Here is a 24,181-nt window from a genome sequence, read left to right on the forward strand (position 1 = left end):
GGAATGACCCAACAGTGTGTGCCTGGCAATTCTGCTATTGAGATGCCTGCTTTGCGGTGGCGGGGGGCCTTTTCAGTTCTCCGATTCTAGGTTCTAAGTTCTCCCTGCTATGGATTGCGAGATATGAGTGAGGAAGGAACAGAGTCCAGGAGCTCCCATTGTGCCACGGCTGCCTCCTTCCTGCACTCGCCAGCTAATGCTGACCGGGCAGGAATATTAATCGGTGGAATTCTGCATCCCTGTGCGCTTATTAAACAGCCCCCCCCCCGCTAATTTTGCTAATACAATAGATTGGAGACCTGTCAGGTCTTCTGTTTCTGCTCAATGTTGTGGAAAACGCAAGCTGGCTTCTTTCTCGAAATTAAAGTACGGCTCAATTACCTATTGGCTTTAATTGCTAATGAGGTTACAAAAGAGGTGAATCCCGGGTTAATTAAAGAGGGGTATGTGTGTGTGTGTGTGTGTGTGTGTGTGAGAGAGAGAGAGAGAGAGAGAGAGAGAGAGAGAGAGAAGAAAGAAAGAAAGAAAGAAAGAAAGAAAGAAAGAAAGAAAGAAGGTGTTATGTATTGAGTTGAATAGGATCCAGAATGCAGCAGTCTGATTGGCCCTAGAACAATAGGATCCAGAATGCAGCAGTCAGATTGGTCCTAGAACAATAGGATCCAGAATGCAGCAGTATGATTGGTCCAAAGGAGCCACCCAATCCAACTCCAGGTGGAAGTGAATCCGCAACCTGATTGGCCTACAGGAGAATCCTGGAATTAGCCAATCACATGGGGCCCATTGTGTAAATAATGTATATAAAGCAGACATTTCGGGGGAACTTCCATTCCTCCTCACCACTATGAGCTGAATGAAGAGCATGAAATCCACTCTCGACTCAGAAAAAAAGAAAGGAAGTTTAAAGTACCCAGGCTAAAAACTGAGCTGTGTTCATTATGCTTTGGCCATAGATGGGTGAAGGCATTGCAACAATCCGAACAGAAAACAAAAGGGGCATGGTCCATACAAACACAAATCAAGAATGCCGTGCCTTTAAACAGTAAAGGAGCTTAAGATGGCAGTGAAAACAGTCTTTTTAATAGAATAAAATAAACCTATCTCCACCTTCCCTCTTCCCCGAGTTCTTATTTGCAGATTCTCCTCTTCTAACTTTGCTTCCAGGTTTCAAGTCCTCTCCTCTCTGAGCTCACAGAATCCAGGCTCCTGCAGACTCCAGCCTTGGGCTTTGAAGGGTGAAATCACCTAGGCAAGACAGAGAGGCATCCATCGCCTTGTGTATCAGAGGCACAAACACCGCAAGGTTGAAGCGTTTTGAAGTACTGCAATAGCTGCTATCTCTTGACAGGTGATGAAACTGATGACGATGATTTCTAATCAGCCTTTCTGGCTTAGGACTCTCAAGGCGCTTAGAAGTGAAAAAGAAAAATGTTAAAACAGAAAATTATTTTACATTTTCCTTGATAGGAATGCTTTCTCCCATCTCCACCCAAATTTTCTGCTGTTTTAACTTCATTGTACAAGAAGCAACCATCCGTATTCAGCAGTCCCCTCCAACAGAAGCACCAAATGTCTACTTAATTGCATTTAACTTTTTCAGTGCTTTCAGTTTTCAAGCAAAGGCGCCATTCCTCAAGTTGCCATGTGCCTATATCCAGTAGTACGACTCATGCAACACGTTGGTGACTAATAAAGGTAAAGGTAAAGGGACCCCTGACCGTTAGGTCCAGTCGTGACCGACTCTGGGGTTGTGGTGCTCATCTCGCTTTATTGGCTGAGGGAGCCGGCATACAGCTTCCAGGTCATGTGGCCAGCATGACCAAGCCGCTTCTGGCGAACCAGAGCAGCGCACAGAAACGCCGTTTACCTTCCCACCGGAGCGGTACCTATTCATCTACTTGCACTTTGACGTGCCTTCGAACTGCTAGGTTGGCAGGAGCAGGGACCGAGCAACGGGAGCTCACCCCATTGCGGGGATTCGAACCGCCGACCTTCTGATTGGCAAGTCCTAGGCTCTGTGGTTTAACCCACAGCGTCACCCGCATCCCGCTTGGTGACTAATATACACACAATAATTACCAAGATAATTATGCATTCTTTATCAATCTTCTGAGAAAAATACAAAATATTATGCAAAGCCACAGAGACTTGCGAACTACCCATCCTAAGATGAACTTATAATGTCTGATTTCAATGGATTTTTCAAGTGCTTAACTCAGTCTTAACTCAGTGGTACCTCAGGTTACATACACTTCAGGTTACAGACTCCGCTAACCCAGAAATAGTGCTTCAGGTTAAGAACTTTGCTTCAGGATGAAAACAGAAATCATGCTCCAGCGGTGTGGCGGCAGCAGGAGGCCCCATTAGCTAAAGTGGTGCTTCAGGTTAAGAACAGCTTCAGGTTAAGTACAGACCTCTGGAACGAATTACGTACTTAACCCGAGGTACTACTGTAGTGATTTTTAGTGAAGTAGTGAAGCAGCTAATCTCCTGACTCCTTTTCCTTTAAGCGCAAACAGAACTGAATTCCTGCCCCCTGCACCTCCTTTTAGCTGGCAGCCCCTGAGTGCTGGAACTCCCCTTGCAAGTTCACGATCCCATACCCTCCAACATTTCTCCGATGAAAATCGGGACGTCCCATTCCATAATGATTATCTTAACTATTCAAACCCCACCCATCTTCCTGCGTTGCCCCAGCCACTCTGGGTGGCTTCCAACATATATAAAAACATAATAAAGCATTAAATACTTTAAAGAATCTTCCCTATACAGCATTGCCTTCAATGAAAATAGGGACATCCCTGGAAAATCGGGACTGCAATGCCAGCTCTTGCTGAATGCCAAAGCAGTATGGCTTTACTCTGGTTTTTAACACTTGGGGGGATGTTTTCAGAATGTGCCCTCTTCCTGGGACTGTAATTAACCTTTTTAAAATACTGAATTGTGATATATATTTTAAAATTCAAACAGTTTACACACTGCTTAAGGACAGTCTTCTCCAAGCGGCTGAAAGGTAAAGGGCCCCCTGACTGTTAAGTCCAGTTGCAGACGACTCTGGGGTTGCGGCACTCATCTCGCTTTACTGGCCGAGGGAGCCGGCGTACAGCTTCCGGGTCATGTGGCCAGCATGACTAAGCCACTTCTGGCGAACCAGAGCAGCACACGGAAACGCCCTTTACCTTTCCGCTGGAGTGGTACCTACTTATCTACTTGCACTGGTGTGCTTTCGAACTGCTAGCTTGGCAGGAGCAAGGACCGAGCAATGGGAGCTCACTCCGCCGCGGGGTTTCGAACCGCCGACCTTCTGATCGGCAAGTCCTAGGCTCTGTGGTTATGCAAAAATTGGATGCTTCTGAACCCCAGTTCCTGGAAATCAAAGGAAGGGAGAGGGCTCTTGTGCCCGGGCCTGGCTTGCGGGTTTCCCACAAACATCAGGATGGCCACTGTGAGAACAGGGTGCTGGACTAGAAGGGCCATTGGCCTGATCCTGCTGCTCCTCGTCTGTTCCTGTTAACAATAAATTCTAAGGGCCACCAAAGGTCTTGCTCTGGTACCTGAGTCCCTGGTTTCCCTTTCTGCTTCCTCCATAACGTTCAGGCTGAGACCATTTCCCATCTCTGCTCAGTTTTTTCTCTTCCCAGCTTCCTGTCTTTCAGCTGTTTTGGAGACGATGGAATAGAGCGTGACAATATTAAGACTGCTGGATCCTTCTTTTTTCGGAACTGCAAAAATAGACCAAACCAGACACACAGACAGTCATACCGCATGTTACATCCACTTCATGTTACGTTCTTCCAGGTTACGTCCCAGGGTGACCCAGAAGTACCGGAAAGGGTTACTTCCGGCTTTTGCTGCTCACGCATGCGCAGATGCGCAAAATGACGTCATGCGCATGTGCAGAAGCGGCGAATTGCAACCCGCGTGTGCGCAGACGCACCGCTGCGGGTTGCGTTCCTTTCATGTTGCAAACGGGCCTCTGGAACAGATCCTGTTTGTCCTCCCAATTTTATCCTCACGACAACCTTGTGAGGTAGATGAGGCTAAGGGAAGATGACTAGCCCAAGGCCAACCAGTGAGTTCCATGGCTCAGTGGGGATTCGAACCCTGGTCTCCCAGGTTCCAGTCCAGCACTCTAACCATTGCTCCACACTTCACTGAAGTGTCAAGAAGCAATGGCTGAGCTGAAAGACTACTAGGCCACCATTCTTTATGCCCAAAGTCAGAACCGTCCCCTTAGGGCAGTGGCGGAGAGCCTTTTTCATCCAGAGGGCCTCATTCCAGGCAACTTCCAAAGGGCCACATGTAATTACTACTGTAATTCTCTCTATGCGGGGCTGCCCTTGAAACCGTCCCACAAACTCCAGCAGGTGCAGAATGCTGCAGCGAGGCTCCTCACGGGGTCTCTGCCATGGGAGCATATTCACCCAGTGCTCTATCAGCTGCACTAGCTCCCGGTGGAGTATTGGGTCAGGTTCAAGGTGCTGGTCTTGACCTTTAAAGCCCTTTGTGGCTTAGGGCCCTCGTATCTACGGGACCACCTCTCCTGGTATGCCCTGCAGAGGACCTTATGGTCCATGAATAACCATAGTTTAGAGGTCCCAGGCCCTAAGGAAGTCAGACTATCCTCCGCCAGGGCCAGGGCCTTCTTAGTGATGGCTCCGACCTGGTGGAATGCTCTGTCCCATGAGACCAGGGCCCTGCAGGATTTAACCTCCTTCCGCCGGGCCTGTAAGACAGAGCTATTCTGCCTGGCTTTTAATTTGAATTCAGTCTGATTTTTTATTTCCCTTCTCTTCCCTCCCCCTCCCCTTTTATGAAGATCACCTGCTCTGAGACCCCACAGCTAATTCTCCCCCGGCCTCCTCGCTGGCCCAAGTAGGACCAATTCAGCCAGCTAGCCCTGAGGAAACCCAGCCAGATGGGCGGGGTACAAATAATAAATTATTATTATTATTACAGTGGTACCTCAGGTTACGTCTGCTTCAGGTTACAGACGCTGCTAACCCAGAAATAGTACCTCGGGTTAAGAACTTTGCTTCAGGATGAGAACAGAAACCAGGCGGCAGTGGCGCGGCGGCAGCAGGAGGTCCCATTAGCTAAAGTGGTGCTTCAGATTAAGAACAGTTTCAGTGTGATGGCCTGGGAATCCGATTCAGAGGCTGAACCGGAGGAACCCCAGCCTGCACAGGAGTCCCCGCCTCCAGGGCCGGCTGAACTGGGGCAGGGCCTTGATTCTGAAGCGCCTGCACCTGTGCCGGATCCTCAGGAGCAGGCACCAGGTGAATCCACTCTGGCTCCGGAGGTGATGGAGGACCCATTGCCTACAGGTGCGCCTCTCCCAGCCCTGTCAGGGGAAGGTGAGTCTCCCCCTGGGTCCAGTAACCCTCCAGCCTCTCCTGAGCTGCAGAGGCTCAGGGCAGAGAGGCGGAGGGAACTGGTTTCTCCCAGGAGGAGTGCTCACCTTAAGGCCAGGAGAGGCGGGTCTCCTGGGGGCCGGGACCGCCCCTGGCCTCAGAGAAGATAAAGGCCAGTCAGCCCGGTCCCAGGTTGCGGGAGCAACGTCCTTGAAGAGCTGTTTTGGCCAGCGCCCAGTCCTGTTCCTCCAGAGTTCCTGTCCTTGCCCAGCTCCTCGCTTTGGACCCCGCTTCGCCCGTGGAGGACTGTCTGCCGACCCTCGACTCAGGTCCTGGACCTCGCCCCACGGTAACCTCCCCCCGGGACCAGCACATTCAGGTTAAGAAAGGACCTCCGGAATGAATTAAGTACTTAACCAGAGGTACCACTGTATATTATTATTCTGGAGTCACAAGGACCACCCAAATCCCAGGAGGAAGGGAAGGGCATCCTTGTCGAAGGCAGATCTCCCTCTTTTCGTCTTCTTGAAAATCTCCCCAGGAGCTAATATTGGGCCATAGTGAGAACAGGACGACGTCGTGTTTGATGGGTCTGACTCAGCCAGGAGATGTGAAGTTCCTTCCTGTAAGTCTCAGTGCAGAGAGAAAGGAGGAGAGTAGACGTGGGGAATGTTTTTCTACACACCTGGGAAAACTCGCGGTGGCGATCGAGGATTTTTGGTAGCTCTTGCAGACGAACTGCTTGACAAACTGCCAGGGGAAAAGCTTTCTGAGCTGAATAACCTAGAAAAAACAACAACAATATTTAATGGTGCTTTACAGGCAAACACAAGGGCCTTCAAGGTAGGCCAGCACTGTGACCCCTCCTATTACATAGGTGGGGTGTTTGTGTCTGTGACTCAGAGGGGGCTTCACCTGAGCTCACCTGAGGCAAAGTTCACGGCAGAGGTCTGAACCTGGGGTTTCCTAATTTGTCGCCCAGCCTCTTAGCCACCAAATCTCAGGGCAGCTGTCTACCAGCTCCATCTGGTACGTAGGGTGAGACCCTATCTGCCCGCGGGCTGTCTCGCCAGAGTGGTGCATCCTCTGGTTATCTCCCGCTTGGACTACTGCAATGCGCTCTACATGGGGCTCCCTTTGAAGGTGACCCAGAAACTACAACTAATCCAGAATGCGGCAGCTAGACTGGTGACTGGGAGTGGCCACCGAGACCACATAACACCGGTCTTGAAAGATCTACATTGGCTCCCAGTACGTTTCCAATCACAATTCAAAGTGTTGGTGTTGACCTTTAAAGCCCTAAACAGCCTCGGTCCAGTATACCTGAAGGAGTGTCTCCACCCCCATTATTCTGCCCGGACACTGAGGTCCAGTGCCAAGGGCCTTCTGGCGGTTCCCTCGCTGCGAGAAGCAAAGCTACAGGGAACCAGGCAGAGGGCCTTCTCGGTAGTGGCACCTGCCCTGTGGAACGCCCTCCCACCAGATGTCAAAGAGATAAACAACTACCTGACATTTAGAAGACATCTGAAGGCAGCCCTGTTCAGGGAAGTTTTTAATGTGTGACATTTTAATGTATTTTTAATCTTTGTTGGAAGCCGCCCAGAGTGACTGGGGAAACCCAGCCATATGGGTGGGGTACAAATAATAAATTATTATTTGTTGTTGTTGTTTAGTCGTTTAGTTGTGTCCGCCTCTTCGTGACCCCATGGACCAGAGCAGGCACTCCTGTCTTCCACTACCTCCCGCAGTTTGGTCAAACTCATGCTGGTAGCTTCGAGAACACTGTCCCACCATCTCATCCTCTGTCGTCCCCTTCTCTTTGTGCCCTCCATCTTTCCCAGCATCAGGGTCTTTTCCAGGGAGTCTTCTCTTCTCATGAGGTGGCCAAAGTCTTGGAGCCTCAGCTTCACGATCTGTCCTTCCAGTGAGCACTCAGGGCTGATTTCCTTCAGAATGGATAGGTTTGATCTTCTTGCAGTCCATGGGACTCTCAAGAGTCTCCTCCAGCACCATAATTCAAAAGCATCAATTCTTCGGCGATCAACCTTCTTTATGGTCCAGCTCTCACTTCCATATTATATTATTATTATATTATTATTATTTCTTCGTTTGCTATGGCTGGTATCCAGCCAAGCCATTCTCAGATAAGGCTTGGTCTGAGTTCACACTGCACCTTTAAAGCACATTCAAAGCAGATTTTTCACCCTCAAAGAATTCTGGGCGCTGTAGTTTGTTGAAGGTTGCTTGGAACTTGCAACTCTATGAGGGATAAACTTCAGTGCCCATAATCCTTTGAGGGAAAGGATGTGCTCTGATATTTTTTTTAAAGGCATTGTGTGTACACAGTCCGACTCTTGACTAATCAAGACCATTGATTTCAAAGGGTCCACTTTACAACATAGCCAGATACTACCCTACATTAATTCTTTATGCTGTAAAAATATCTCAAGACTTTTTCCAATTTCCTTCCTCATGAAAACATCACCTGAAAAAAATTGCCAGTAATTGCAGGTTTTTATTTTATTTAAAAAACCTTAATAATCTGGATTGTTGCTTTCAATGCTTTGGCAAATTGCCCTTTTTGGAGAGATATTTCTTAAACTAAATGTATCTAAAGGGCAAATCTCAAATGACTATATATATATGGCATGGTTTTATTTCTTATACAGATATTGCAGCAAATGTTCACTCATCACCACCAGTAAATGCAAATGCCTGGGTCATTTAGGTCCTTTATTCTCAATAATAATGGAACTTACAAGTAGAGAACACTTTTATTTTTTTTAAATAAATCTTTATTATTTGTAAAGGGAATATTTGCATGAGTCAATACTTTATTATCTCTTTGTAGCTTCACGGTAGCTTTGTACTTTTGTCCTTCCAAGCTGTGATGCTTTTATGATTTAAATTTTCGATTCTTTCCTGCCCCCCACCTTTGTTATGCTTGCACTATTGTTGTTAATAAATTAGTTAATTGAAAATTTTATTCTACAACTAACTGACATTTATCGGTTCCACTTGCTAGGCTTGTATTGTTTGCTATGCCACTAATTTTAACTTATGAAAATTATTTTTCCAAAATGTGGGGGGAGGGGGGTGGGCGCGGATTTTTGGAAAATATAGCAGTGGAAGATTTTCTAGAAAATGCCCCCCTCCCCAGCACTGGTTAAGTTTGCATTTTACATCTGCAAGGCTGCCATCATCCACATCTGCGAATTTGTCAGCTGTTACATTAGTGACAGCTGGATGATGGTCCGCCAAGGGTTTATTATCCCATTATACATGCCTTGGTAAAGATGAGCACATTGTAATGAACTCTACGTGGGGCTACTCTTGAAGATCATTTGGGAAAATCATTGGGCCCTAAATGCAGTTATTAACCGGTGAAGGTCTCAAGGGTCGTGTGACGCTGATGTTTAAAGAGATCTTGGCTGGCTGTGTCTTTGTTTCCCTGCTAAATTCAAGGCCCTGCTGAAAGCCCAAGATGTGTCATCGAATCACAGAATTGAACCCCCTGCAAGGCAGGATTCAGAGCTAAAGATCCCTGTCAAATGCTCATCCAACCTCTGCTTTAGTTTTTAATGTGTGATATTTTAGTGTATTTTTTGTTTCTATGGAAGCTGCCCAGAGTGGCTGGGGAAACCCAGCCAGATGGGCGGGGTACAAATAATAAATTATTATTATTATTATTATTATTATTATTATTATTATTATTAACCTCTAATGAATTAGAGCTGGACCATAAAGAAGGCTGATCGCCGAAGAATGGATGCTTTTGAATTATGCTGCTGGAGGAGACTCTTGAGAGTCCCATGGACTGCAAGAAGATCAAACTGATCCATTCTGAAGGAAAGCAGCCCTGAGTGCTCACTGGAAGGACAGATCCTGAAGCTGAGGCTCCAAGACTTTGGCGACCTCATGAGAAGAGAAGACTCCCTGGAAAAGACCCTGATGTTGGGAAAGATGGAGGGCACAAGGAGAAGGGGATGAAAGGACGAGATGGTTGGACAGTGTTCTCGAAGCGACCAGCATGAGTTTGACCAAACTGCGGGAGGGAGGGGAAGACAGGAGTGCCTGGTGTGCTCTGGTCCAGGGGGTCATGAAGAGTCGGACACGACTAAACGACTAAACAACAACAACAAAACTTGGCTGCAGGTGAAGACTGTCTCAACAACCCCACCACAAGAGCGCTAAATAACATTGGAGCGATTCTGTCCTCTTGTCCTCTCTACCAGCCTTCCGAAGAACATTTTATTACTTTTTTTGTTCCCTCGATTTCTGATTCCTCCACAAGAAACTTTGGCAAGATAATAGCATCGTAGATTCTAGAGGAGACCCAACCAAGGGTCATCTAGTCCAACCCCATGCTGCAACGATAACTAAAGGAATGGAGTTGAGAAATGACCTAACCTGGGGAGAAAACAGCAAAGACCTGATGAAGAGAGCACAGCAGAGGTTATATTTTCTGAGAATCCTCCGGGGGAAAAATCTCTCAAAGGACCTGTTGATGGCATTTTACCACTGTACTGTTGAAAGTGTATTAACTTACGGTCTGTGTGTGTGGTTTGGGAGCTGCACGCTCAGGGGAAAAACAATGCTGTCCAGGGTTGTAAAGACTGCGGAGAGAATAATTGGGTGCACTCTTCCCACCTTGGATCAAATCTACGCTTCCAGGTGCCATAAGAAAGCTGCAGAGATAGCACAGGATAGTGCGCACCCTGGAAATGATCTCTTTCAGCTTCTGCCTTCTGGAAGAAGGTACAGTGGTGCCTCGCAAGACGAAATTAATTCGGTCCGCAAGTTTTTTCTTCTTGCGAGTTTTTCGTCTTGCGAAGCACGGTTTCCCATAGGAATGCATTGAAAATCAATCAATGCGTTCCTATGGAAACCGCCTTCAGACCAGGTCCGGGGACAGTCTGTCCCCCGACCTCTTCTGAAGGCTGGGGGGGGACAAGGGCTTTTCTTCCCACCGCCAGCCTTCAGAAGGCTGTTCTGAAGGCTGGCGGTGGGAAGAAAAGCCCTTCGCCCCACCTCCCACCCCGCAAGCTCCGGGGACAGGAGGGCTTTCCTCCCGACTGCCAGCATTTTAAAAGCCCCCAGGACAGCGGAGACTTCTCCGCTGTCCCGGGGGCTTTTAAAATGCTGGCGGGCAGCAGCGCAGCATTCGCTGCCACCTGCCAGCATTTTCAGATCGCCCGGGACAGCGGAGAAGTCTCCGCTGTCCCGGGAAGGCAGGCGGGGGGAGCAAAGACTTTTGCCCCCTGCCGGCCTTCAGAAGAGGTCCAGGACCTCTTCTGAAGGCCGGCGGAGATTTCCCTATGGGCTTTCTTCTTGCGAAGCAAGCCCATAGGGAAATTCGTTTTGCGAAGCACCTCCAAAACGGAAAACTCTTTCGTCTTGCGAGTTTTTCGTTTTGCGAGGCGTTCGTCTTGCGAGGCACCACTGTACAGGCTTATAAAGACTAGGACTAGAAGCCTGAGAAACAGTTTCTATCCAAATGCAATTTTGGTTTTAAATGCAGTGTAAGGGACGCGGGTGGTGCTGTGGGTTAAACCACAGAGCCTAGGACTTGCTGATCAGAAGGTTGGCGGTTCAAATCACTGTGACGTGGTGAGCTCCCGTTGCTCAGTCCCTGCTCCTGCCCACCTAGCAGTTCAAAAGCACTTCAGAGTGCAAATAGATAAATAGGTACCGCTCCGGCGGGAAGGTAAACGGCGTTTCCGTGCGCTGCTCTGTTTCGCTACATGACCCCGAAGCTGTACGCCAGCTCCCTCAGCCAGTAAAGTGAGATGAGCACCCCAACCCCAGAGTCGTCCACGACTGGACCTAACGGTCAGGGGTACCTTTACCTTTAAGGTAGTTTCTATGGGAGTATATTGTATTTAATTATGGGGTAATTATGGAGTTTTTAGGGGGCTAACCAGGCTGGGATAGCTGGGATAGCAGGCTTGTGGGTTTTTGAATGTCTAATGTAGATTTTTTCAGTTTCGTTGTTCTGTATGGGACAATGACAATAAAGATTATCGTATTGTATTGTATCATATCGTATCGTAAAGACTCTCTGACAGATGTCTGTCTGTCTTCTGTTTAAAAGCCTTCATTGGATAATCAAATCTTAGAATTGCAGAGTTGGAGGGAACCCTCTGCCAACCCTCTAGTCCAACCCTCTGCAATGCAGGAGTCACAGCTAAATAATCCTTGGTAGATGGCCATCCAACCTCTGCCTTAAAGGATGATATGGATGACCAGCTGACCAAGTGGTTAGAGCAGCCTTCCCCCTACCTGGCGCCACGCTCGCTGGTGGGAGTCGCAATCCAAGACATCTGGAGGGCACCAGGTTGGGGAAGGCTGAGTCTGAGATACGGTGTAGGAAATTTAACGATTCAACATTAGAGGCACCTTGTTCCGTCCTCTTCTGGTCTTACTTGGTTGTCTTTGGCACTGTGGGGACGCTTTCGTAGATCTCATAGCTCTCTGCCCTCACATACAGATCCCTTAAGCTATAGTGGAAGCGTCCTTCTGCCTCTATCGCTTCCCTCTCCTCTGTGGAATACTCCTCTTCCTCAAAGAGGATGCGGCTCTCAACAGGGCTTTTCGCTGCCTCCTCTTTGTCTTTCTCTTTCTCTTCCTCCACCTCCTCCTCTTCCGGCTCCTCTGGAAGAGGACAAACCTCCTGGAGTTCAGGGTGTAAGGGAAAAAAGGGAAGGAACTAGTCAGATGTAGCAGAAATGTTTGGAGGGGCAGATAATTTTTTTAAAAATGTGTTTATTTACATTCCTCATGCAGGAGCCCAAGGCAGTAAACGCACCACGATAAAACAACTCTTCAGTTCTTTTGAATTAATTTTATAATGGATGATTTTAGAATGTTGTGTTGTGTTGTACTGTTGTACTGTTTTATTGTTGTTAGCCGCCCTGAGCCTGGCTTCGGCTGGGGAGGGCGCGATATTAATAAAATTTATTATTATTATTATTATTATTATTATTATTATTATTATTATTATTATTTGCACCGTCTACTTTCCCCAAGCAACTGGTTATTGCATCGTTGCTTGCTTTTGTCACCAAAGAATTGTAGAGTTGGAAGGGACCAAGAGGGTCACCGAGTGAGTGCAGCCTTTGCAATGCATGAATCTTTTTGCTCCACACGGGGCTCAAACCCATGCCCCAAGACTGAGCTGCTTCTCTCTCTCTCTCTCTCTCTCTCTCTCTCTCTCTCTCTCTCTCTCTCATTCAGAAAATGAAATAAAAAGAAGGAAGGAAGGAAGGAAAGAAGGAAGGAAGAAAGAAGGGAGGGAGGGAGGGAGGGAGGATGAAGGGAGGGCGGGAGGGGAGGAGGGAAGGGAGGCAAGAATGAAGGAAGGAGGGAGGGAGGAGGGAGGAGGGAAGGAAGGAAGAAGGGAAGGAAGAAAAGGAAGGAAGAAGGGAGGGAGGGAGGGTGGAGGGAAGGAAGGAAGGAAAGAAGAAAGGAAGGAAGAAAAGGAAGGAAGGAAGGGAGGGAGGGAGGAAGGGAGGAAGAAGGGAGGGAGGGAGGGAGGGAAGGAAGGAAATAAAAGGGAGGGAGGGAGGGAGGCAGGCAGGCAGGAAGGAGGGAGGGAGGAGGGAAGAAAGGAAGAAAGGGAGGGAGGGAGGAAAGTAGGAAAGGCAAGAAAATGACATATGAAAGGGGGAGAGGGAGGACATAACTAAAACTCTATGGTACCATGAGTAAATTAAAAGGAAAAACACAATAATTTACATTGTCATTCCTTGCAAGCCTTTCTCCACCTGCCTGGGAAGGCCAGACATTGGCAGGATTGGCAGCGACAGCAACAGCTAATAGAGTCTAATGTTTTATCCTCTTGCTAACTACACTGCTTCAAAGGGTGCCTGCAACTCCCCTCGCCCAATTCTGGCCCCAAAACGCCCCCCTGCGAAGTCTTGCTCATACTCACAGCTTCATCGTCGCTTGGGAAGACGCGGATGCTGAGGTTCTCCAGTACGGCGTAGGATTTGGGTTGTGGTTTCAGGTAGCAAGGGGGCGGGTGCTGGAGAAGGTAGACCAGGGAGAGCCAGCGGTCAAAGACGGGCTCCTCTTCCTCGTTGGTCGCGTGAAACCGAAGGTAATAAGTGCGCCCATTGATCAGCTTGATCTTGATGATCCGCTTCTCTGGGTCGTGAATGGAGATACGCACATATCTCAGAGGGATGAGCCTGTAGCGGCAGCAGAGAGGATGCAGAAAGAGAATATTCAGGGCAAAATATTCCCAAAACCCAAAACTGACTGTGCAGGCAGTTTTAAACTGCACCAAAATCCCTATTTTTCCTTAGCTAAAATGCATAAACTTGAGCCGTTGAGCAAATGTATAACAAGAACACAGCTCTCTCCCTTATCAGTCCGTGGCGGCAATGAGTGACCTCGCCAAGTTCCAGTAGAGCAGGGATGATGTGTCTGTACCTTATCTTATGTGCTGACCACAAAAGACACACAGACCCAATCTGGGAACAGCGCCAGAGCGTGTTCTCGGAGATGACGACCTCTTCCTCCAAGATAAGAAGAGGAAGAGGAATTCCCTTTTATGGTTAAGAATACCAGAGCAAGAACATATGTGATGTCAACCTGCGTACATAGGCTTACGTGGTTGGATTTATATGGGAAGGAGGGAGAGGGTGCCTGGAGGATATATATACTGCATGAAACTTGTCCTTTCTTTGGACTTGCTGGGGACTTGATCACACAAGTGCCTTCTGCTATCCGGAGAGCAGAATAAACTCTTTCTTTGAATCAACCTCAGTGTCATTTGACTTCCTTCCTCCTGTCCCGGAGCAACGCAGACCCAATCGGTGAACTCCAATAAGGCTACAGTACCTAAGCCAAGAGGACCGATCCATCTAGCTTATCAAGACAGATAAAAGAAAGCCCTTCTTGCAGGGCATACTTAACCTGTGGAACTACCTCCCACAGGAAGCAGTGATTGCCACCAACTTGGATGGCTTTAAAAGAGGAACACACAAATTCATAGGGGAGAGGGCTATTGTTGGCGATTAGCCAGGATGGCTCTGCTCTGCCCAGTGGTGAAGCTGCATGCTCCAAAGAATGGATGGTTTTGAATTCTGGTGCTGGAGGAGACTCTTGAGAGTCCCGTGGACTGCAAGAAGATCAAACCTCTCCATTCTGAAGGAAATCAGCCCTGAGTGCTCCCTGGAAGGACAGATCCTGAAGCTGAGGCTCCAGTACTTTGGCCACCTCATGAGAAGAGAAGACTCGCTGGAAAAGACCCTGATGTTGGGAAAGATGGAGGGCACAAGGAGAAGGGGATGACAGAGGACGAGATGGTGGGACAGTGTTCTCGAAGCGACCAGCATGAGTCTGACCAAACTGCGGGAGGCAGTGGAAGACAGGAGTGCCTGGCGTGCTCTGGTCCAGGGGGTCACGAAGAGTCGGACACGACTAAACGACTAAACAACTAAACAACAACAACAACACAGCAGTACTTGGACGTGATGCCTTAACTTACCTGGTGAGCATTGGTTCCTCTGTGTCCTCAGAGGAGACTTGGCCAGCAATAACAGGGCGAGCAATAAACATCAGGGTGGGTAGTGGCAGCTTGATGTTGGTGGAGGCAATGCCAATGATGGCCTCGTTGCACTGGTTGTGCATGAAGATTTGCCGGCCCCTTTTCGTCACCTGGGGTAGCAGAAATAATAACAATAGCAATAGCAATAGCAATAGCAATAGCAATAGCAACAGCAGCAGCAGCAACAGCAGCAGCAGCAACAGCAGCAACAACAACAATATATTATTATTATTATTTATACCCGCCCATCTGGCTGGGTTTCCCCAGCCACTCTGGGCAGCTTCCAACAAAACACTAAAATACAATAACCTATTAAACATTAAAAGCTTCCCTAAACAGGGCTGCCTTCAGATGTCTTCTAAAAGTTTGGTAGTTGTTGTTCTCTTTGACATCTGGTGGGAGGGCGTTCCACAGGGCGGGTGCCACCACTGAGAAGGCCCTCTGCCTGGTTCCCTGTAACTTGGGTTCTCGCAGCGAGGGAACGGCCAGAAGGCCCTCAGCACTGGACCTTAGCGTCTGGGCAGAATGATGGGGGTGGAGACGCTCCTTCAGGTATACTGGGCCGAGGCCGTTTAGGGCTTTAAAGGTCAGCACCAACACTTTGAATTGTGCTCGGAAATGTACTGGGAACCAGTGTAGGTTTTTCAAGACCAAGATTACCATAGCCAAGAGTACCATAACTGTTGGAGAAGGTCTTGCCAAAAAAACAAAAAAGCTCTCCTAGATTAGACTAGGAGGCTGATCTGTCAGGGACTGGCTGGATGAAGAGGAGTGGTGGACAGCAGCAGCTGGGGAATCCCTAGGGAAGCCTCAAAAGTGTGGGAGCAGTCCACTGGGAGCAGTCAAGTGCAGCATTCCTTGTTTTCCTAGAGTGGACATGCAAGGGTATGTTTGGTCCAGCCAGACGAAACTTCCTGTTCCTCCTGGCCTGGAGCACCCTTCCTCTTGCACGTGGCTAGTAGGTGGACGTGACCTTTCCAGACCTGGTAAAAGGACAAGGCAGGCTGCCACTCTCTCTCTTTTCCATCTTCCGATCGATACGATACTCTTTATTGTCATTGTCCCATACAGAACAATGAAATTGAAAAAAATCTACATCAGACATTCAAAACCAACAAACCTGCTATCCCAGCTATCCCAGCCTGGTTAGCCCCCTAAAAATTCTGATACCCCATTTTTAAATACAATATACTCCCATATAGACTCCTTACACTGCGTTTATTTTTTTATTTTTATTTTTTTAATATTTTTTATTAAGGATTTTCTTGTTTTACAGAAGTTTAAAACCAAAATCGCATTTGGGTAGAAACTGTTTCTCAGGCGGCTAGTCCTAGTCTTTATAACCCTGTACCTTCTTCCAGAAGGCAGAAGCTGAAAGAGATCATTTCCGGGGTGCGCACTATCCTGCGCTATCTCTGCAGCTTTCTTATGGCACCTGGAAGTGTAGATTTGATCCAAGGTGGGAAGAGTGCACCCAATTATTCTCTCCACAGTCTTCACAACCCTGGACAGCATTGTTTTTTCCCTGACCGTGCAGCTCCCAAACCACACACACAGACCATAAGTTAATACACTCTCAACAGTACAATGGTAAAATGCCATCAACAGGTCCTTTGAAAGATTGTTTTTCTGGAGGATTCTCAGAAAATATAACCTCTGCTGTGCTCTCGTCACCAGGTCTTTGCTGTTTTCTCCCCAGGTTAAGTCATCTCTCAACTCCATTCCCAGAAATCGAAACACTGAGACCTGTTCCATGCACTTCCCCTCAATAATAAGTGGCTGAATATTCAATTTACATTTCCTAAAGTCCACAATAATCTCTTTTGTTTTCTTTAAGTTAAGGAGTAAGTTGTTTTTCCTGCACCACTCCCCCAGCTGCTCAACTTCCTTCCTATAGGCCGCCTCCCCCTCTCCAGCCATGATTAAACCAACCACCATTGTATCATCTGCAAACTTAATGATCTTATTACTGGAGTATTTGGGGGCACAGTCAGCTGTATAGAGCGTATATAAAAGCGGGCTCAACACGCACCCCTGCGGTGTTCCCGTATTCATGTTGAGATCCGCAAAGACGTGGGAACCTTTCGTCCCGCAAACTTCCCCGACTGCTAACTGCAGTCACTAGGTCAACCCACAGATGGGGTAAACCTGTTTGCATATGGTTGTAACTTTAAGCCTAAAGGCTGCCTTCAGGGATCACGCTCTGCTCTGCCTGATCGTGAGTAAACTTTCTTTTTGTTCCTTATGAATATGACTGTGGTGTCTTTATTCTTTAAGGAGGGATTCAAGGGGGCCTTACAAGGAAAATATCAGAACACATTTCAAACTGGACAAGCCAGATTGTATTGTGTATTGTGTATTGTGTATTGTGTATCCTCTCCTGCCACCCTGAACATACCCACAAAAAGAAGCTCAGATCCCAGGGTGTTGTGGTGGGACACTGAGGACACGTCAGACAGGGAAGGAATGGTTGGATGCTGAAGAGGCAACAGGCTTTCGTAAGCAAGAGGAGCCAGGTGCAGAAAGCGGTTCAGATTCAGCAGATGAAGCAGAGGTGGAGAGGAGACAGGCTGCAGAAGCTTGCTGCTCCTACTGTATAAGCTGAACCTTGTCTCCAAGGACACGGAGGTCTTTGTAGCAGAACAAAGAACACAGACACACACCCCACATAGTTTGAGGCTGGGAAGGAGACTTAGAGGAAGTAGAAGGCAAAGACCTCCAGTTCTGGCAACTGATTCATAGGGGCCAGTCCTGTCTGTAGGCATTACTACATTGTACACTGTTTCCTTGAGCTAACTTTTCTGCTCGTCTCTGCATCTTCGGTGATGACCTGCATCTGAACCAGCCCCTGACATGATTTCTGGGTCAACCTTGTCACTTCCATCCTCAGGAGAGACACTCTTACTGCCGTAGGTTCCCAAGGCTTCTTTTACATTTCCCTTTATTGTCCTAGAATCGTAGAACTGTCCAGTCCAACCCCCTGCAACTTGCTTTGACAAGCTATAGGAACAGAGGAAGCTGGCCATTTGTCCATCTAGCACAGTATTGTCTACACTGACAATACCTGGGACCTTCTGCATGCAGGACAGATGTTCTGCCGCTCAGCCACAGCAAATAGGATGCCGGGTTCCAGAGTTAGTAGAGGTCATTGTAGGTCACCTCTCTGCAGTTCCATTTACCTGGAAAAAGCTGCTCTCGAACATGGCAACAGACCGAAAGTTCGGGTATTCTCCTTTCCCGAGGTATTTCTGCAGAACTGTCTCAATCGGAGACTGGGTCAGAGAAGAGAAGTCAATGTTTTCATGGGGGCTGTGGAAGAACTTCAGGATGCGGCCACCTGCAGGGGGAGATTGCACAGCCTCAGCATTACATGCAAAAGAGTGCAGTTTTTAGTAGTAGTAGTAGTAGTAGTAGTAGTAGTAGTAGTAGTAGTAGTAATTTATTTATGCCCCACCCATCTGGCTGGGTTTCCCCAGCCACTCTGGGCGGCTTCCAACCAAATATTAAAATACAGTAATGCATCAAACATTAAAAGCTTCCCTAAACAGGGCTGCCTTCAGATGTCTTCTAAAAGTTTGGTAGTTATTCTTCTCTTTGACATCTGGTGGGAGGGTGTTCCACAGGGCGGGTGCCACTACCGAGAAGGCCCTCTGCCTGGTTCCATGTAACCTCCCTTCTCGCAGAGAGGGAACCGCCAGAAGGCCCTCAGCGCTGGACTTCAGTGTCTGAGTAGAACGATGGAGGTGGAGACGCTCCTTCAGGTATACTGAGCCGGGGCCGTTTAGGGCATTAAAGGTCAGCACCAACACTTTGAATTGTGCTCAGAAACGTACTGGGAGCCAGTGTAGGTCTTTCAAGGCCAGTGTTATGTGGTCTCAGCAGTTGCTCCCAGTCACCAGTCGAGCTGCCGCATTCTGGATTAGTTGTAGTTTCCAGGTCACCTTCAAAGGTAGCCCCACATAGAGCGCATTGCAGTAGTCCAAGCGGGAGATAACCAGAGCATGCACCACTCTGGCGAGACAGTCTGTGGGCAGGTAGGGTCTCAGCCTGCGTACCAGATGGAACTGATAAACAGCTGTCCTGGACACAGAGTTGACCTGTGCCTCCATGGACGGCTGTGAGTCCAGAATGACTCCCAGGCTGCGCACCTGGTCCTTCAGGGGCACAGTCACCCCATTCAGGACCAGGGAGTCCTCCACACCTGCCCGCCTCCTGTCCCCCGAAAAAAGTACTTTTGTCTTGTCAGGATTCAACCTCAATCCGTTAGCCACCATCCATCCTCCAACCGCCTCCAGACACTCACACAGGACCTTCACCCTCTTCATTGGTTCTGATTTAAAAGAGTAATCCCATCAAACTGAATGGATCTCACATCTGAGTAGACATGTCTACACAAGATTGGACTGTTGTGTGTTTTGGTTGTTTAAAACAGGTTTTTGTTGTTTTTTGCTTTCCTATGTCTGTTTTTTTCCTGTATTCCCTTCCTCCCCTTTTACATATTCTATTCTTTGTTTTAAGATTTCTGCAAACTGCTCTGGGAGGTTGTTGAAAAGAGTTATATAAATGCCGGAAATAATAAATTGCTTATTAAAGCATATGAAGCTCTGCTGTTCAGCGTGGACACTGAGGTCCAGCTCCGAGGGCCTTCTGGCGGTTCCCTCATTGCGAGAAGCGAGGTTACAGGGAACCAGGCAGAGGGCCTTCTTGGTGGTGGCGCCCTCCCTGTGGAACGCCCCCCCATCAGATGTCAAGGAAATAAGCAGCTATCTTATTTTTAAAAGACATCTGAAGGCAGCCTTGTTTCGGGAAGTTTTTAAATATTTAATGCTGTATTGTTTTTAACACTCGATTGGGAGCTGCCCAGAGTGACTGGGGAAACTCAGCCAGATGGGCGGGGTATAAATAATAAATTAATATTATTATTTGCATGTGCACAACACGTTTAATCCAACCACTTTTATTTTGAAAGCAGTCCCAGAATGGTTTCGCTAACCACGTGGAACAGATAAACTGCAATTTAGTTGTCACACGTTGTATTTTGTTCTCAAATTTAAGCAGCGTTAAAATCTTCCATCATTGTTCAAGGGCCCCCTGTCAAAAATGGCACCCCTAAAACTGCCTCTGCGAGGTAGACCATTGGTCTGATGCAGTACTTACAGTGTGGTACCTTGGTTTTAGAACAGCTTAGTTTATGAACAACTTGGAAATAGAACGCTGCAAACCCGGAAGTAGGTGTTTTGGTTTGTGAATTTTGCCTTGGAAGCGGAACATGTACCACTTCCTGTTGAGTGTGTTCCATTTGTAAATCGAGTCCTCCGCTGCTAATCGGGCTTCCTGTTGAGTCTGTCGGCTGTTGAGTCCCAAGCACAAACGCAACACAGAGGTAGTATTTGGAGCTTTTGTTTTTGCTATTTATTTTTTACGTTTTTGCTTGTGTGGCTTTTTCGGTTTTTTGACTGTGATTTGTTCCTCGTTTTATGGGACTGACATGTGACTGTGACTTGTGACTTGGTTTTTGTGACTGTGGCTTGTGACTTGGTTTTTGTGACTGTGTGGAACCCAGTTCAGCTACTGATTGATTGTGTGACTGCGGAAATGGATAAAAGCCCCCCCCCATCCAAACAATGACTATCATCAGTGCACGTAAGGAAAAAAAATTGAATTTTTATCATTTACAATACTGTCTAAGGGACGCGGGTGGCGCTGTGGGTTAAACCACAGAGCCTAGGGCTTGCTGATCGGAAGGTCGGCGGTTCGAATCCCCACGATGGGGTGAGCTCCCATTGCTTGGTCCCTGCTCCTGCCAACCTAGCAGTTTGAAAGCATGTCAAAGTTCAAGTAGATAAATAGGTACCGCTCTGGCGGGAAGGTAAATGGTGTTTCCGTGCGCTGCTCTGGTTCTAGTCCAGCACAATGATTATTGCTTTCATTTTATGGATCAATGGTCTCGTTAGATAGTAAAATTCATGTTAAATTGCTGTTTTGGGGGTTGTTTTTAAAAGTATGGAACGGATTAATCCATTTTGCATTACTTTCCATGGGAAAGCGCGCCTTGGTTTTAGAGCGCTTTGGTTTTGGAACGGCTTTCCGGAACGGATTCAGTTTGGGAACCAAGGTACCACTGTATAAGGCATCTTCCTAGGATGATAACAATTCATGGGCATGATGTATCAGGCTGCTAGCGCATGAAAGCTTAAGCTATAATCAATCTGTTTGTGATGAAGGTGCTCCGAGACTTTTGGGTTTTTGTTGCTTTTATTTTGCAGAGACAGACTTGGCAAGGCTGCTCCTCTGGTCGATGAAATATTTGCAGTGTCTAGCAGCCAACAAATAAAGCATGAATCCAGCCTCGCCATTTATAACAGTGACATTTCCTATCAACACCTGTCCTCACACTAGCAGTAACACAAAGGTAGAGAGAGTCAGAGATAGGATCTATAGATTCAACTGTGCAGCATCTGTTCTGCACCGTGTAGGGCAGCCAACCTGGTGTCATCCAGATGTTTGGGCCCACAACACCCAGCAGAGTGCTGGCTGGGGATCATGGGAGTTGTAGTCTAAAACATCTGACTTGGGGAAATAATAATAATAATAATAATAATAATAATAATAATAATAATAATAATTTATTATTTATACCCCGCCCATCTGGCTGGGCCTCCCCAGCCACTCTGGGCGGCTTCCATAAAAACCAAAAATATAGTAAAATATCACATGTTAAAAACTTCCCTGAACAGGGCTCCCTTAAGATGTCTTCTGAATGTCAGGTAGTTGTTTATCGCTTTGACATCTGCTGGAAGGGCGTTCCACAGGGCGGGCGCCACTACCGAGAAGGCCCTCTGCCTGGTTCCCTGTAGCTTTGCTTCTCGCAATGAGGGAACCGCCAGAAGGCCCTCAGTGCTGGACCTCAGCGTCCGGGCAGAATGATGGGGGTGGAGACGCTCCTTCAGGTATACTGGACCGAGGCCGTTTAGGGCTTTAAAGGTCAGCACCAACACTTTGAATTGTGCTCGGAAACGTACTGGGAGCCAATGTAGGTCTTTCAAGACCGGTGTTATATGGTCTCGGCGGCCGCCCCCAGTCACCAGTCTAGCTGCCGCATTCTGGATTAGTTGTAGTTTCCGAGTCACCTTCAAAGGTAGGCCCACGTAGAGTGCATTGCAGTAGTCCAAGCGGGAGATAACCAGAGCATGCACCACTCTGGCGAGACAGTCCGCAGGCAGATAGGGTCTCAGCCTACGTACCAGATGGAGCTGGTAAACAGCTGCCCTGGACACAGATTTGACCTGCACCTCCATGGACAGCTGTGAGTCCAAAATGACTCCCAGGCTGCGCACCTGGTCCTTCAAGGGCACAGTTACCCCATTCAGGACCAGGGAATCCTCCACACCTGCCCGCGTCTTGTCCCCCAAAAACAGTACTTCTGTCTTGTCAGGATTCAACCTCAATCTGTTAGCCGCCATCCATCCTCCAACCGCCTCCAGACACTCACACAGGACCTTCACCGCCCTCACTGGTTCTGATTTAAAAGAGAGGTAGAGCTGGGTATCATCTGCATATTGATGAACACCCAGCCCAAACCTCCTGATGATCTCTCCCAGCGGCTGCATGTAAATGTTGAAAAGCATGGGGGAGAGGACAGAACCCTGAGGCACCCCACAAGTGAGAGCCCAGGGGTCTGAAAGAGAGAGGCAATGGCTTTTCCCACATGCTTTGCCCCACCCCCTCCATAGCCTTTCTCAGTCCATGACTTTGGGAACAGCAGAAGCAGCTGGGAAGGGATAAGACAAGGACAGGGATATCTTATAAAAATAACTTTATGGGCATTGTGACTTGTCGTTATTTTTATTGATTATAGTTTAGTAATTCTTTTGTTGTTGTTTAGTCGTTTAGTGGTGTTCGACTCTTCATGACCCCCTGGACCAGAGCACGCCAGGCGCTCCTGTCATCCACTGCCTCCCGCAGTTTGGTGAAAAGTAATTCTTTACTTTTCCAGAAAAACATCTACAGACAGGTCGTGCATCCACAGCAGTGGCCAGAGGAGGAATGACCGCTGGGAGGAGGGCAGAGAGAAGAAATGCCAAATCTAAAAAAATGTAGTATAAACGCCGACAATTGGGAACCACTGGCCTGCGAGCGCTCCAGTTGGAGAACAGCCTTTACCAAAGGTGTCATGGGCTTTGAAGACGCTCGAACTCAGGACACAAGGGAGAAATGTGCTAAGAGGAAGGCACGCTTGGCAAATCCACACCGTGATCAACTCCCGCCCAGAAACCTATGTCCCCACTGTGGAAGGACGTGTGGATCCAGAATTGGCCTCCACAGTCACTTACGGACTCACCGTTAAGACTGTGTTTATGGAAGACAATCTTACTCAGTTACGAGGGATCGCCAAAGAAGAAGAAGAAGTTAAACTGTGGAACTCACTGCCACAAGTGGCAGCAATGGGACCAATGTGGATGGCTACAAAAGAGGGTTGGACAAATTCATGAGGATGTAGCTATCAGTGGCTACTACTAAACACCGGCAATTGGGAACCACTTGCCTGTGAGCGCTCCAGTTGGAGAACAGCCTTTACCAAAGGTGTTCATGGGCTTTGAAGACACTCGAACTCAGGACACAAGGGAGAAACGTGCTAAGAGGAAGGCACGCTTGGCAAACCCTCACCGTGATCAACTCTTGCCCGGGAACCAATGTCCCCACTGTGGAAGGATGTGTGGATCCAGAATAGGCCTCCACAGTCACTTACGGACTCACTGTTAAGACCGTGTTCATGGAAGACAATCTTACTCGGCTACGAGGGATCGCCAAATGAGATGCTGTCCTTCACCCAAAGATGTAGGAAGCAATGCTTTTTAATCCCAGTTGCTGGAAGCCACAGGAGGGGAGAGTTGCACTTGTGCACTGATCCTGTCTGGAGATTTCACACAGGCATCCGGTCAGCCCTTGTGAGAAGAGGATGCTGGACTAGATCCAGCAGCCTCTTCTTACCTGTGCATGTTCTTAGGTACAGAGCACCTTGACTCACCTGCATGGCCTTGGAGATAGGCCTTTCTCCCCTTATGATCTTCTCTGTCTGAGGCAGGCGACCTTGGTCGGCTGTTTTCTCCCCTTTGAAAGCCTGGGATCCTGGACAAAATTGACATCTGCACAATAGATAGTCAGAAGTGTTGGAATTTTGGGGATATCCTGTGCTGACCTATATGTTTGTTTGTTTTTTAAAATTTTTTTGCCCCCCCCCCATTCTTTATCATCACACTTTCATCCAGGG

At 47.9% G+C, this 24,181-nt stretch overlaps 1 protein-coding gene across 2 annotated transcripts; it reads right to left on the reverse strand.

Annotated features, from left to right (window-relative positions):
- Window positions 1-916: 916 nt before the first annotated feature.
- LOC128411471 (Golgi-associated RAB2 interactor protein 5A-like) lies at window positions 917-24,067 on the reverse strand. 2 transcript variants are annotated; one of them, XM_053383819.1, is made up of 8 exons: window positions 23,939-24,067; window positions 18,090-18,247; window positions 14,851-15,020; window positions 13,288-13,546; window positions 11,780-12,027; window positions 6,040-6,137; window positions 3,555-3,722; window positions 917-1,408 (listed from the first exon to the last, which is right to left on the reverse strand). In XM_053383819.1, exons 1-7 carry the CDS (start codon window positions 24,054-24,056, stop codon window positions 3,622-3,624), a joined length of 1,152 nt encoding a protein of 383 aa, XP_053239794.1. In that variant the 5' UTR covers window positions 24,057-24,067; the 3' UTR covers window positions 917-1,408; window positions 3,555-3,621. The 2 variants fall into 2 exon arrangements, with proteins under 2 accessions (XP_053239794.1, XP_053239795.1); XM_053383820.1 differs by lacking the exons at window positions 917-1,408; window positions 3,555-3,722 and having other exon boundaries at window positions 6,048-6,137; window positions 11,754-12,027.
- Between the last annotated feature and the right edge of the window lie 114 nt (window positions 24,068-24,181).

This window comes from Podarcis raffonei, chromosome 3 (assembly GCF_027172205.1).
Source record: "Podarcis raffonei isolate rPodRaf1 chromosome 3, rPodRaf1.pri, whole genome shotgun sequence".
Taxonomy (NCBI): Eukaryota; Metazoa; Chordata; class Lepidosauria; order Squamata; family Lacertidae; genus Podarcis; species Podarcis raffonei.